The sequence below is a fragment of the Pteropus medius genome, unplaced genomic scaffold, assembly GCF_902729225.1.
Source record: "Pteropus medius unplaced genomic scaffold, Ma_sr-lr_union100, whole genome shotgun sequence".
Lineage (NCBI taxonomy): Eukaryota > Metazoa > Chordata > Mammalia > Chiroptera > Pteropodidae > Pteropus > Pteropus medius.
The window spans coordinates 20,446,169-20,461,428 of record NW_024351073.1 but is presented as its reverse complement, the minus strand read 5'-3'; the positions used below and the strand labels follow the sequence as shown (position 1 = coordinate 20,461,428).

General features: G+C 46.3%; 1 protein-coding gene across 2 annotated transcripts in view; it reads left to right on the top strand.

The window, feature by feature from the left end:
- Positions 1-15,260, top strand: part of ANKRD33B (ankyrin repeat domain 33B) — a 64,684-nt gene that overhangs the window by 21,931 nt on the left and 27,493 nt on the right. For both annotated transcript variants that reach the window (XM_039842773.1, XM_039842772.1), the window contains exon 2: positions 12,424-12,553. In XM_039842773.1, the coding sequence (XP_039698707.1) occupies positions 12,424-12,553 (130 nt within the window). The remainder of the gene's footprint in view (positions 1-12,423; positions 12,554-15,260) is intronic.

Sequence of the window (15,260 nt, the reverse complement as noted above, 5' to 3'; positions counted from 1 at the left end):
TTAAAAATTAGCAATACTTTCCACCATGAACCTCTGGTTCGAGTTGAATATGTCTTGTGTGTACTGTGTACTGTGTACTGCTAATTTTTTTAATTGGTTTTAGAATTCTGGGCTTTCATTTGTTTACCAAGAATACCAGATTTTCTTGCTGTGTTTCTTTTCCCGGCAGATGACTTTGCTACATTCCCGGGGGCCCAAGTCAGGAGCCAAACTCCTCTTCTGACCTCGCCCCACACATCCCCGTGTCTGTTCTGCCTGATGGCTCTGGGAACCACCTCGTTTGTGGCATTATCTCTACCTGGAGCCTTTTCGTTGGCTTCCTACCTCTGGCCCTGCTCTTTCCATGCCGTTCACAGCACTATCGATACCTCGTTGTTTTTTAACCATAATTTATGGTCATAGTAGTTCGTTTTTGTTTTTGTTTTGTTTTGTGGTATAATTTACATAAAGTGCACAAATTCGAAATGAACAGCTGGATAAATTTTTTTTTTTTTTTTTTTTACAAATTCATGCACCTGTGCAATCATCCCTCAGCTCAAGCATTTTCGTCACCATGGTGAGTTTCCTTAGTCCCTTCTGCTCAGTCCCCATCCAGCACAGGCAGCTGCTGCTCAGCTTTCCGTCCCCATGGGTGAGCTTAGCCAGCACTGGGACTTCGGTAGAGTCACACAGTGTGTGCTCCGGTGCCCGGCTTCTTCCATGTGACATAATGGTTTTAAGATCTATCTCTGATGTGTGTATATCACTAAGTCGCTTTACTTTCTTTTCATTTTTAATGACTTTATTGAGGTATAATTCATATACCATAAAGTTAGTCCATTCAAGGTATAGAACTAAATGTTTTTTGGCATATTCTATTATTTTTTTAATGTGCTAAAATACATATAACGAATCGTCCCATTATAATCATAGTAACCAGCATACGATGCCGTGTCGTACAAACGTCACTGCTGTTTATTTCTAAAACTTTTCGTCACCATGAAGCAGTGATCCCCATTCCTCCTCCCCCTGCTCCTGGTAACTTCTAATCTACCTTCTGTTTCTATGCTTCTGCCCGTTCTAGATATTTTACACAAATAGCATCATACAATATTAGTCCATCTGTCTGGCTTCTTCACTTAACACAACATCTTCAATGTCAGGTTCATCCACGTCGTAGCCTGTATGAGAATTTCATTCGTTAATCTGAAGGAATGATGGCCCATCGTACACTCATACCCCGTTTTGTGAATCCATTCATCTGTTGATGGACGCTTGGGTTGTTTCTACTTTTTGGCTACTGTGCATAATGCTGCTATGTATATGGGCGTCCAAGCGTCCGTCAGAGTCTCTGCTTCTAATTCCTGTGACTGTATACCTATTTGTGGAATCTCTGGGTCATACAGTAATTTTATGTTTAGCTTTTTGAGGAACTGCCAAACTTTTCCATAGAGGCTGCTCACTGCGGTGCCCAATTTCTCCACATCCTTCTCAATGCTTTACTTTTTATTTTATTTTATTTATTATTATTTTTTGTAACTAGCCCAGAATGTGTGAAGTGGTTTCTCATTGTGGTTTAGATTTGGGTTTCCCTCATGACTGATGAATGATGTTGAGCATCCTTTCACATGTCTGTTGGTTATTTGCATGTTTTTGGCTAAGCAGTTTTTTATGCTGTCATGACTTAACTGAGATATACACTTGATGACATACATAACTCTTAAGAGTCCAGCTCAGTGAATTTTAACAAATGAATATACACATATAAATATCACCCAAGTCATTACCCTGGAAAGTTCTCTCGTACCTCTGTCCAATAATCCCCTTCACTGTTTTTTCTGGTTTTTTAATCACCATAGCTAAATTTTGTTTATCCTTGGATTTCATTAAATGGAATCGAACAGCATGAACTTTTTGATGTCTGGGGAGTTTGATGTCACGTGTTTGAGATCTGTCAGGATTGTTGCATGTATCAGCGTTTGGTCTTTTAGGTTGCTGAGTGGTACTCTGAAGTTTGCGTCCAGCAGGGTGTGCTTATCCAGTGATGATATCCAGTGATGAGTGTTTGGTTTGTTCGTAATTTGGGGCTGCTATGGATAAAAGTGCCCTAAACATTCCTGTACCCGTCTTTACGTGAGTGCAGACTGTTTCTCTTGGGAATGCACCAGTGGAATTGCTGCGTCATGGGTAGGCACGTGCCGAACTTCATTAGAAACTGCCAGTTGTCCATCGTGGTTGTTCCATTTCACACGCCCCGCTACCGGGAACATGCGAGTCCCACACCCTCACCATCAGTAGGTATTGTCAGCCTTTTTAATTTTAGTCATTCTGGTAGGCGTATGGTGGTATCTCAGTGTGGGTTTAATTTGCATTTCCCCATGACTAATGATATCAAGAACCTTCACACGTGGAAAAGGTTATAATTTAAATTTTTACATTAAAAGAAAATCAAGTAGGCAGATATCCGTGAACACCTGGAGGACAGACATCCCAGGGCCCAGAATGTTCGTTGAGGCCGTCTCCCCTGACAGCTATGAGTCAGACAGACAGATGTCAGTTTTAAGTACATCTTAAATCACAAAGGAGTTGTCAAATCAGTTTAAAAAGATGGGGTGAGGGGGCATATTTACCAAATATTTTGAACATAGAAAGACGAAAATGGCAAGGGTCTCACCTCTCGCTGGAAGCCACACCCGAGAGGCAGGCTTTTAGAAGGAAAATCCGATCGTGGCGAATCCTGCTTAGAACCTTCGGCGGTTCTCCACTAGCTTCAGACACAGTTCAGACTCCTCAGCCCTTTGCGTCACCCTTTGCATGACTTCAGGACGTGTCCCCCTCCTCTGCGGGCAGCTGGGGGAATCTCCTTCCCCACGAGTGGCCAGCTCCTCGCCTTTGCACATGCTTGTCTGATGCCTGGAGCACTGTCCCCACCCTCCCGGGCACCCCTGGGACTCCTGCGTTTGTTTGGCTAAGGAGGCTCAGCCAAATCAGTGCCAGCCCCTCCCCCAACCTGGACCAGTTTCCAGACCTCTGTCCTCTGTAGTCCCGGGGGACAGTCCCCGGTCGCATGGCCTATTTCCCTGTCTCCTTCCGCAGCCTGAATTTCCTAAGGGGCGGGGCTCTCTGCTTTCAGAGGTCATCTCGGTCTTCTCGGCGCCCAGCCCCGGTGCCTGTAGGCCACCAGTACCAGCTTGTCGGAGCGTGACCGGATGCTCGTGGGTTGGTTAGGAGAGTTTTCTGAGAGGTGTATGACCCTCCTGGGAGTCTCCATTCCACTGGGCTTGTTTCGCCACACACATTGTAGGGCTAGCATTCCCCAATCTCTAAGATCAGAAGCAACCCCCAAAGTCTTGCTATCTCACCTACTCTCTGTGATCCCTCCATCCCAACCTATGATGACAAGACACTGTAGTTTTCATGGTGAGACCAGGGATGACTTGGGGTGAAGGATTGGGGAGCCGGGTGGCAAGCAAGCCCAATTAGTTGTCATTTGAAGGGATGCTGTTGGCACCTGGGCTAAGACTGGGTAAAAATTTGGTACCCGTGTGACAGAGACTGGGCATGCCAAGAAAGAGGACGTAGCTCTCCATTTAAAGGAAAAACCAATCAAAGTAAAAATTAATAGGAAAAGTAAGCTGATCTCTGTTTCGGCATCTCTGAGGGGTGAATGAGAAGTTTGTACCCTGGGCTTCCAGGTGCAGTGATGGCCATTGATTCTCACTGTCCATCTGATAGCCTTCACACTTTATGTCCTGTAGACCAGCTGGGGCTAGTGAAAATGTAGGTTCCGATTCACCAGGTCTGGGCTGGGGCCCAGGGTTCAGCATTCCGGACAAGCTCCTGCACGTGGCTGGTCCTAGATCCCCGCTCTGAGCGCCCGGGATGGAACTCAAACCAATCAGGACCCAGTAAACAGGCTGTTTGGGGGAATAATTAGCCAAGGTTTTTATTCTCCACCCACTGGATTGGATTGTACTAAATAATGCCATACTACGTGACACGAACCGGTATTTATGCATCACAGACCCAATATTTGTGAAAAAAATTGCCCCGAAAAAAGTTGTAGAGTTTGATTTATCATGAGAAGAACACGGTGTTGCGTGAGAGCCTGTAGCAGATTGGCTGGTGGGCGCCCTGGGCTGAGACGCACTTGGCCACAAGGGCCAGACGTCCGATGAGGGTGTCAGCCCTGGAGGCCGGCATGCTGGGCAGCTTGGGTGCCTTTCCTGAAACTTTACGGAGGGTTTTTGCGAGAAATTCAGAAAGCTGATCATAACCTACAGATCCTGAAAGGTCCAGTTTGTTCTTCCTCTATTGATTGCATCGTTGATGGGAAATTTATACCCTCTCCAACTCTCTCCAGAAAAGGGTAAACATAGTTTTATCTTTTTTGTACTGTTTCCTCCCAAACTGAGAACTTGGAGTCTCCTGTTTCTACAGTTGAACAGGCAGGAGAGTAGGAAGCTTTATCTGAACTTTTCTTCCTTAAATGTTTTAAAATTTCTTTTTATTAAATACAAGTGTTCACAGTGTGCAAAAATGGGACTTTTTACTACAGAAAAATATAAAGAAAAAGCGTTCAGAATCATCACTACTGAAATCTTGGTGCATTTCTTGGTTTTTTTTTCATGCATTGTTGATAGATCATTTTACAAACTTGTTTATTAAAGTATATATATTTTTTCATTTTACATTATAATGTAAGCCTTTCCTTACAATGAAAATCTTTATATACCTCTTTTTTACTAATGTATGATAACATATAAGATTATATAGTAGAACATGTTCTACTATAAACTTTTTTTCTAATTTCAAAAAGAGAACATTTTTGAAAAAAGAAAAAATAGCATTGTTCTTGTATTTTCTGAGAATATACTGAGTCCTGATTTAAGCCCAAAGGAGAAGTTTTCTTAGCTGTTTGTGGCGTTAATTATATCTCATTGTACCTCGCGTGTTATCTGGTAGATCACAGTGGTTGGTTATTGATGAAATGCTAGTGCATTTTATTTAATTGCATACTTCTTTGTATAAGCATAACCCATAATCCTTTGTATGACCTTAATCCAAGGAGCCAGTTGTCAAGACAAAAACATAAATTGTCTGTTGATATTTATGGGCTTCAGAAAGATTACGGTTGGTGTTGACTATTGAGTCTATCGTTGAGACTCGTCATTTGTATTAATTATCTAATGCTGCAGGATATCGCCCCAAAGCACACCGGCTTAAACGAACAATTAACAGTTATTTTCTTTCACAATTTCTGTGGCTCAGAAATTCAGGAGTGGCTTGGCTGGGCGGTTCTGACTGCAGGTCCCTCGTGGGCTTGCGCCTGTGGTATGAGGACACGCTCCACGCTCCTTGTTGTGTGGCACCCCCTCTTTCTCATGGGGGGATTCTGCTCCACTTGGTTTTTATGCATTTTGCTCTTCCAGTTGTTCCTCTCTTTAAAGTTTAAAGTTTAAAGTTCCAGGTACAAAGAGCAAGTGAATAAATGGTGAGAGAAACATGTCATTGACAATCGCTGCCTGCAGGTGACTTGTTAGTTAACAGGTGTGGTTTTCTATCACCTAACGCTTGTACGGTGACTATGTGAAAACTATTGCCAGTATTGGGAAAATTAGACAAGCCTCTGATACACGCACACACACACACACGCACACACACACACACACACACTCCTTCCCTCTCTCTCTCTCTCACGTGCACACACACAGGATTTGAAGAGAGACTGTAGTTGAACAAAGTAGTTTCCCAAAATGGCAATCTAAAATAATAAATCCAAACATGATGTTTGCAGTGATAATTAAATTCACATTTTATGCAAAATTTAGTCTAAAGGGAAATTATTCTGAATTATGACAACTTTGCATTTATCTAGTCCTTATCCAAAGGTTGCTGGGTGAGCCCTGCCTCTGGAGGAATTCTCATGACATATTTTATATATTTTATCTTTTGTAATTTTTTTAAATTTAAGACAATTTATTAGACATCTCCTTATTCAATGCAGTAAAAATATAAATATCACCTATAACCCCATTGCCAAAATAACTTTATTTGTACAATTAAAAGGTGTGTATGCCTTGAAAGGACATTGGGACATTCAAAATACATAATAAAACCTTTGAACACCCCTTTCTTATGAGACTTGAAGGTGGTCAGTTAAATTTTTTATATCTTTTAGAAAAAAAAAGATCTTTTATGAATGTAGTCATTGCATGAGCCACGTATATACATTTTAGAAGTTCACATGGAAAGAGGTCACATCATATAGTCTGTTCTGACCCGTGTTATTGTTAATTTTTTTTTACTTACTATTATCTCCGCAAAGATCTTTTCATGTCAACACCTGCATTCTTTCTATCTCATTCCTGTTGGGGCGATGTAGTGTCCCATAGCCTGTGTTTGCCAGTCACCTCTTGACGTATATTTGGGCTGTTCTCAGGCTTTTGCAATTACAGATCTTTATATAGATCTCTTGACATACTTTTGATGTCCCTAAAGTGAATTCCTTGGCGTAGAAGTCTTGAGCCCACTTTTCTTTTTCTTTGCATTTGGCTGTTGCCTTCACATCGATTATTATTCATAGTGTGATACTTACCGCACGAAAGGCAACTGTCTTCTCTGAGCTTTCCCTGGGACCATAAGTAGTTTCCCGACCTGAATGTGGAAGTCAGATGAAAAGCTCAACCTTTGCACACCTCAGGTTAGAGTAAGTGGAGTACTGCGTGAGGGGGCGGTGCTGAAACTTTGAGGGGCGTTTCATTCATTTGACAGATGCTTATCCAGTCTCGTAGGTAGATGTCAGGCTCCACTGGCACCCCACCTTCCCGTGAGGGGCGGTGTGTGCAAGACAGCTAGCGATGGCATCAGAATTCAGGTGCCAAGGGCTTTGAACCAAGATTTGCAGGAGGATCAGATGAGTGCCAGGCGGGCCAGCACGTGCGAAGGCGTGGAAGACGGAGCCTGGGCAGTGGCGGGGATCGGCGCCGCGGGGTCTGTGTGTGGCCGTGTTTGAGTGATCGACGTAGATCAAATTCCAGTCCTGAAACTTACTTTCAAATAATGGTGCTTAGTCGTAAATGAGATTGACGACACTATGCTTAACACCCTTTGCCCCACAAAATAAGCCCGTGCCGGTGGTGATGCACGGCTGCCTCTTACAAATGTATCGTCGGAGGACTAGAATTCCTAAATTCTTTCATAAAGCCCCATATGCGTGTTCTCTTTCCTGTCGGTGGTACTATTATGGAGACCGTTGTTTTATGGAAATGAATTTTCAAGTAACTGAAGTTTACTCTCTTGGTTGCGAACTTTAAAAAATTATATTACCGATGATGGACTTTTCCTCACGTTTGAACATGGGCGATGTCCTTTTCCTTCTGATCAAGGTGAATTACTTTTGTACTGTACCATCTGGCCGCGGGTTTCCGTGTGCTTCTCGCTGCCTCGGTCTCTTCCCTGGGCTGTTTGTCAGCTCCTGTTTCTTCTGCCCGCTGCCCCTCCTCCCTCTTCTCAGATGGTTCTTTTCTCAGTTGTTTACAGTGATTGTTATAAAACTGTATTTCCTAATGAGAGCGTTATTAATGTAAACATCATGTTTGCTTACTTGTTTTTCCTTGTGGATTAAAATCATGTAAGTTCCTTATAAATAAAGCTTTGTTTTAAAGAATTCTAACTGTATGGAAACATATAGAGTAAAAAGTGAAAATAGTTCTTCCAGAGTGTTCCTTCCACACCCACCCTGTATTAATCAGGGGTCTCCAGAGGAATAGAACCAAGAGAGTATGTGTGTATTTATATGTCTCTATATATCTATAGATACACACAGGCACAGATTTGTTTTAAGGAATTGGTTCACAAAATAGTGGAGGCTTGGCAAGTCCAAAATCTGCAGGGTGGGCTGGCAGGCTGGAGATCCAGGGAATAGTCATAGTTCAAGTCCAAAGGCAGAATCACTTTTTGCTTGGGGGAGGCCAGTCTTTATTCTGTTCAGGCCTTCAACTGTTTGGATGAGGCTCACCCACATTAGGGAGGACAATCTGTTTTCCTCGACTACTGCTTTAAATGTTAATCTCATATGAAAAATACTTTTATAGACATATTTAGAATAATGTTTGACCAAATATCTGGGTACACAAAACATTAAGACAATTAAAATCAATCACCACACACACCCTGTTTTCATTCTTTCTACAGACGTTATTACTCTTAGTAATTTGGTGTAATTCTTCTATATATTATCTATGCATTTTCTGTGTGTGTGTGTGTAGGGGGGGCGTTGAGAGCTGTAACACATTTCTTCCTCCTCCCGCCCCTTTAATCTGTTAATATAATAAATGACATGATTAGATTCTTGGTGTTATATCATTCTTCCTGCAAGGCATGGGGTTTTGATTTGTTTATTTCTGTGTTTTGATGTACAGACCCTTACAAGTTTTAAGCAGAAACATTTCAACTTATTTTTTTTTTGCTGTTGCCTTGACTTTTCTGTGATATGTGGACTTTGAAAACGAGGTTTGTGTTTGGAGGGCCTAGAATTTCTATCTGACTGCCAAATACGGGCTTCCTTCCATTTGTAGGTAGCTTATTTATTTTCTCTTAATAATATTATTTTATTTTCATGCAAGTTTTGCTTGTAATTTAAAAACAAACGATTTGTGGCTTCTGCAAGGGAGCCAACAAGGGAGCCAAGTATGCAATATTTGCCTTTATGGCAAGTCTTTTGGTACAGTATTTTTTGGGGGGAGACTGTGGTCAGGGCTTGCCAAAGATTGTCCCTCCCCTTCCACCTTCCCGTTGGGGGCACCGAGACGTTCCAGTTCAAACAGAGTTAAACCTATAGCTAAACACTAGTTTTAACCATGGGAATGCCAGACTTGCGGAACACACTCCAGGAGGCAGGGTAACGGTAATAATGTTTAGCAGTAACATGGCTGTGTGTGGGGGGACTAGAGTTTCCTCTTGTGGGTTCAGTACCATTTCATCCTGAGCCCTCAGATTTAGCATCTTTTTTTTTTCTTTTCTGATAATCTCCTTTTCCGATTTGCGCCGAGATTCCCAAGGCTGCTACCAGCACGGGCCTGCCGCGCATCCTGGCCAGCCTTGCCTTAGGTGGCTCCAGAACAGACCCCTCAGTGATGCGGGGTGGCGGGGAGTAGAGCTGAGGGGACCCCAAAAGAGCCTAGTCAAGAGCGCGGTCCTTCGGGAGGCCTGGAGAGCGTCTCCCTACCATCTGCTGACGGACGTTCCTCCTTTTAACCCGCAGTCCTAAAGTAAAGGTTGGTCGCCCTTTGAGATGTTTTTGAAGGGCGGGTTTGCAATATGTAGTGAAAGCTTTCGAAATACTTCTCTTTTTTATTTTGTGCTTTTTTTAAAAATTAAGATTATTGGGGTAAGATTGGTTAATACAATTATATAATTTTCAGGTGTACATTATAATTTGACATCTGTATATTCTATTGTGTTTACCACCCAAAGTCCAGTTTCCTACCATATATTTGATCCCCTTTACCCACTTCACCCTCCTCTACCTCCCTATATTTGACCCTCTTTTAGTCTACCTCTCCCCCTCCCCTACCCCCTGCCTTCTGGTAACCACTAGTCTATAGTCCATGTCCCTGAGTCTCTGTTTGTTTGTCTCATTCCTTTGTTGCTTTTAGGTTCATATCCCACATATAAGTGATATTATGTGATTTTCAACTTTTTCTGTCTGGCTTATTTTGCTTAGCATGGTTATCTCGAGGTCCATCCATGTTGTCGCAAATGGCAGTATTTCATCTCTTCTTACGGCTGAGTAATATTCCATCGTATATATGTACCACAGCTTCTTTATCCAGTCATCTATTGTAGGACACTTCGGTTGCTTCCATGTCCTGGCCACTGTGAATAATAACATCGGTGTGCAAATACCTTTTTGGATATCGATTTTCAAGTCTTTAGAGTAAATAGGCAGTAGTGGGATTGCTGGATCATATGGTAGATCAATTCTTAGTTTTTTGAGGAACCTCCATACTGTTTTCCATAGTGGCTGTGCCAATTTGCAGTCCCACCAGCAGTGTATGAGGGTTGAAATATCTCTTTTAATCCAGAAATACTATTTCTAAGAATGTCTCCTGAGAAATAAGGAATGATATGCATAAAGCCTTAGCTCTAGAGATTTTTTTTTTTTTGCAGGTCGTTCTCATAATAGAGAAAAATGGGGAACAATCTTGGTGTCTTCTACGTAGATTACGACACTCCACCTGGTTTTCTGTAATAAATGTGAGCTGCTTGTGTAATTATACAAAGAGGAAGCAGTTACGTTGTGTTCAACATGCCTTATTTATGTCAGGAAATTCTAGAATACTTGAGAAGTACTTTCATCCAAGGAAGTTCAAATGAGATGTCGGTGTTCCCCACGTGGAATCCCAAGTTTTCCAGACCATTTCATTTGGGTAACAGGTTAGCTGGGAGGCCGAGATGCTGCTGGAGTGAGCTCTAGTTATCAGAGAGGCTGGAAGCCTCAGCAGCTTAGAAATAGTCAGCCTGGGCTCACTCCATGCTCTTTTCTCTTTAAAATTAAATTATTGTGAAACGTTTCACTCTATAGGTGGAATGACCTATTTCAAAGAATGCATAAACTGGGGCATATTAAATTGCCTTGACTCTGGCCACAAGATTATAGAGTTCGTTGTGCCACAGTGTGGCTGTCAGTGTTAAAAAAAAGATCCACGGTATTGTCTAAAGCTTTAGAAACTCTCATGTTTGTGATTTAGGATTCTTTTGCGGAGGCAACTAGGAGCCTCCGTGAGATCAGCAGATGGGCTGTCCTTGCCGTCCTGGTAAAAACAGAGCGGGCCACCGTGGAGCTGCTCTAAACCTAGGCGAAGCGTGGGCGTGGCTGTCCGCGCCGAGGCACGTGACCTCAGAGTCTTACTTGGGGTGGGTTTTAGCATCTCACGGGATCCACGTGGACGAGGACGTGAACCCGAGCCTCAGTTATTTTCCTTGGTTACAGGGGGTCTGAGATCAGGCAGCTGTAACGACATGCCGTGAAATGGGTAGAGCTTATCAGCAATGGAAATTTACTTCTGACAGTTCGGGAGGGTGAGATCAGGTGCCCGTGCGGCTTGTTCCGGCGAAGGCCCGCTTCCTGGTTCATAGATGTCTGTCGTCACCACCCCCTCGGCATCCTGCGGTGTCTTTAAGCCGACACCAAATGTGTGGGTTTTCTCTGACAGCAAATCCGTGTCCTTGTCCCAACACCGGTTCTCTGACGCCAGCAAGGTCCAACAGTTCAATTCGGTTCTGACACTAACGGCCCAGAGTCGGCGCAGACCCTGCAGGTTCAGGGCCCGGTTCCAGAAGACCGTCCCCACCTCAGATGCCAGTCTCAGCCCCGGGGCCACCTTCTGACTCACCAGCTGAGTATTCAGGGGCTTTCCGCAGCCTCACTGTGGGTTCGATACTTTGCTGGAATGACTCACAGAACTCCAGAAAGCCCTTTTCTTAACTGTCACTGGGTTGTTACAAAGAACACAACTCAGGGACAGCCAAACGGAAGAGATGCACACGTGAGGTGCGGGAAAGGGGTGCAGCACCCTCCCGGCACCTTGATACGTTCACCAACCCAGAATCTCCCCGGACCCCGTGGTTTGGGTGGTTTTGTGTTTTCCTGAGGGAGGCGTGATTTGCCCTCGCTGGTAAATCGTTGGCCATTAGTGACCGAACTCCATCTTTAGCCCCTTTCTCCTCCCCGGAGGTGGGGGTAGGAGTGAAAAATCTAACCCTCTAAGCAAATGGTAAGTTCTAGAGACCAGCCCGCATCCTGAAGCTGACCTCCACCCCTGAGTCATCCCATCAGCATGTGACACAGAGCATTCCAAGGGTTTAAGGAGCTCTGTGCCAAGAGCTGAGGACAAACACCAAATACTTTTTTATTATAATGAGCACCCCCAAATGGTCTGTCTCTTTCCACCCTGGTCTCCTGGGGTCTGTTCTCCACCCAGCGGCCAGAGGCATGCAGACCATGGCCAGATGACTGCTGGCCCCACACCCCATCTCACTCAGTGCAAACCTCACGTCCACTTCCTGGCCTCCGAGATCTGGTGCTTCCTTGACTTCTTTCTCCTCCTTCTCCTCCTCCTCCTCCTCGCTCTGCTCCCAGGCCTCCTGGCTGCTCCCTGGGCGGGCCAGGCATGTCCTCTGCCTGCCCGTTCCCCCACACGTCCCCTTGGCTTCTTCCCACAGCCCCTTCCCATCTTGCTGAGCCCGCCCCAGCCTCACTGGTAGTCAGTGCTCAGTGAACATTTCAGAATGGAGGACGGACAGCTGGCTTGCTCTAAACTGCCACTGACACCTGGGACTGGGGTCCTCGGTTCGCACCCCGGGGGCAGTGGGTGCCCCCGGCTCTGCGGCGTGGGGCTCAGGCTCTGCCCTCTGACCCGCATCCCTCTTTGTTTCTAGACCGCCCTGATTGTCGCCTGCTACCACGGCTTCGTGGATACTGTGGTGGTCTTAGCAGAGTGCCCCCACGTTGATGTCAACTGGCAGGACAGCGAGGGGAACACGGCCCTCATCACGGCGGCACAGGCAGGTAAGACTCAGCTTTCCTTCCGCTCCAGAGCTGAGGCTGGAGAGCAGCTGGCCAGGCGGTGCGCATGCGTGTGCGTGCGCGGGTGTGTGCGCGTGTGCGTGCGCGTCTGTGTGCGTGTGCGTGCGTGTGTGTGTGTGGGGAGGCGGACGCACACGACCTCAGCTCCTGACATTAATGTAAGGAGTTGATTCGAAACCTTGCTCTGCTGCAAAGAGGCACAAGAAAAAGGCTGACGGATGCGCGTGCACATTCTCTGTGCGTTTGGGACAGGGCGGTGCTGACCCGGTCGCGCAGAGCTCAGCACCGGGCAGATCCAGCTCTGAAACTGCTCCACTCCACACCTCGTCATCACTTCCCCTCGAGCCTCAGAGACAGGGAAGCAGAAAGGTGCCGGCGAACTCACTCCTGGCAGAGACGTGATCGTGTCTTAGCGATAGATGATGTATTAGAGCGGATGCATTCACGGGGTTGCCTTGCCCTCTGCCTGAAGGTGGATGCAAAGGAGAGCCAGGAGCTCCTTGTTGGCACTTGTCAGTCTAACAAGGTGGCACTGTGAGTGAGAGAGCCCGGGGAATGTGTGTCCTTCTGTCCCGGCGGTCATCTCAAGAGGCGGTCGGTACTTAGCCGGCATTGCTGAGTACGCCGTGGTTCTCCTCTTCCAGAGTCACGTTCAGACATTTTTCTTGACAAACATGACGGTCCTGCTTGTCTCTTCAGGACCACGCTGGATTTGTAACCGTGGTATCATTGGTTTTATAACTGACCACTTTCAAAATTCCTGGCCTCCAAGGTGACATCCATTGCATTACTCAGGGTCTCGGTTGCCAAGAAGCTGCTTCTGGCTGAGTTGAGAACAAGCGTTTGTTTATTAAAGGGAGGTGGCACCTTGTGTTGTCGGGAGTTGTTGAGGATCCTGCTGAGTCTGGGCAGGGAGGAAGCTGGAGAAGATGCTCCAAACTACACTACATGTTGATTCTTGAAAGCCAGCATCTGCCACTGCCCCAGAGAAAGACCTGCTTGTCTCATCTTGCATTGCAAGCTCTTATGCCAAGCCAGCGTGGGTGACTCTGAGCCAGGGGGGCCAGGGAGGCTGGAAAAGGAGCGTCTGGCAAGTTCATTCCCCTTAACGAGAAGCAGTCTGTGCACACCGCTTCTCCATCAAGACGCATAAGGTGGAAAATTCCTCCGACTTAGAGAGCATTTGGGTTGTGCGAACGCATGCTCACTCCATCAGGTTTCGGGGCATGAAGCTTGAATGCCACGGAGGCTAACGAGGCTTTGAAAGCCCAGGTGTGCAACTTCCTGAGCTGTAAAAGTGTAAAAGGATGTCAGGAGGTGGCCACTGACCACGCGCCCAGCACCCACCATCTCCCCCTGGCCAGGAATGGGCTCAGGGACCGGGGGTGTAGAAGCGAAAGGTCCTTCTGCCTCTGGATAATTCTTCCGCTAAATAGCCATCTGATGCAGCTCTGCTGGAGGGTGCCCAGGGTGCTGCATCTAGCCTGGTGGTGTAAGGCAGGGGTCATGGAGAGGGGGCCCTGAGCTGGGTGGTGAAGTCGGGTCCAGCCGATGCATTGCAAAGCCACGGGGCCGGGAGGGCGGCCTGTGCGTCTCGGGCATGGCGTAGGTTAGTGTGGCTGTAGGACGGCCTGCGTGTGTCCAGGACACCTGACAGGTGGCTCCGCGGGGAGACGGACACCTGGTCTAGGTGTGGGGTGAGAGAATGCATTCGCGTGGCACCAGGCTGATGTGTGGTGTGGGGTCTGACGATCCTGGTGGGCCCAGAGGCAGGGAAGGAGAAAGCTCTGGTCTCGAGGTGGTGACGTGGGCCATGGGGGACAGTCGGGGTCCGACGTGGCTTTCCGTCGTCTGGGTGGCGGATGACACCAAGTGTAAAAGGCTCCAGTTTGTGCTGAGGCCTTTGAAATGCTGAGACAGCTGAGTGAGAGGTCTCGGTTGGGGTGGGGTGGGGGGACATGTGGAGCTCCAAACTCTGGCCCCTGCCAGACCACAGAGGGGTCACCAGGAGCTCCCGAGAGCGGCCATGGCCGTGGCCGTGGCCTAGAGCTGACTGCAGGAGGCTGGACAGTGAGGGCATTTTCTTCCTTACTGATTTGCCAAGGCTCTTTGCGTGCTAGGGTTTAATACCCACGGCTCTCCTTTCTGAAGTCTTCGCTTCCTTGAAAAGGTTTTTATTTTCCATTCGCTCAGGAGTTACAACTTGTCTTTGCCTTTTTTTTTTTTTCCCATTTAGTGTTGCAGAGGTCTGTGTCCTGCCTGCTTTTTGTGCCTTGGTTGAGACTCAGATATTCCTTAGGCCTGGGAATCTCCTGCCTCCATCCTTGACATTGAGAAACAACCAACCAACCAACAAACCCCAAGGCCCCTTGGTCCTTCCCTGTGTTTACTAGACTTAGGTTAGAGCTGTTTTCACCTTAGGAGCATTTTCCTGTATCTCATTGAACATGGCCTTGCCCGTTCTCTCCCCTGGGGTTCCTCATAGGTGTAGATTAGATCAACTTCACCTCACTCCACAACTTTCATCATTTTTTTTTTTTTCCTGCCCCTTTACTCCAAGATCTGGGGAAATTTTTTTCTCTTACTTCATTAATGTGTGTGTTTTTTTACACCATTCTCTGGGTCACATGTGCTCTGTTCTCCCCAAGCATACCTTGTGTCCCGGCGCATTCTGGCTGCTAGACAGACC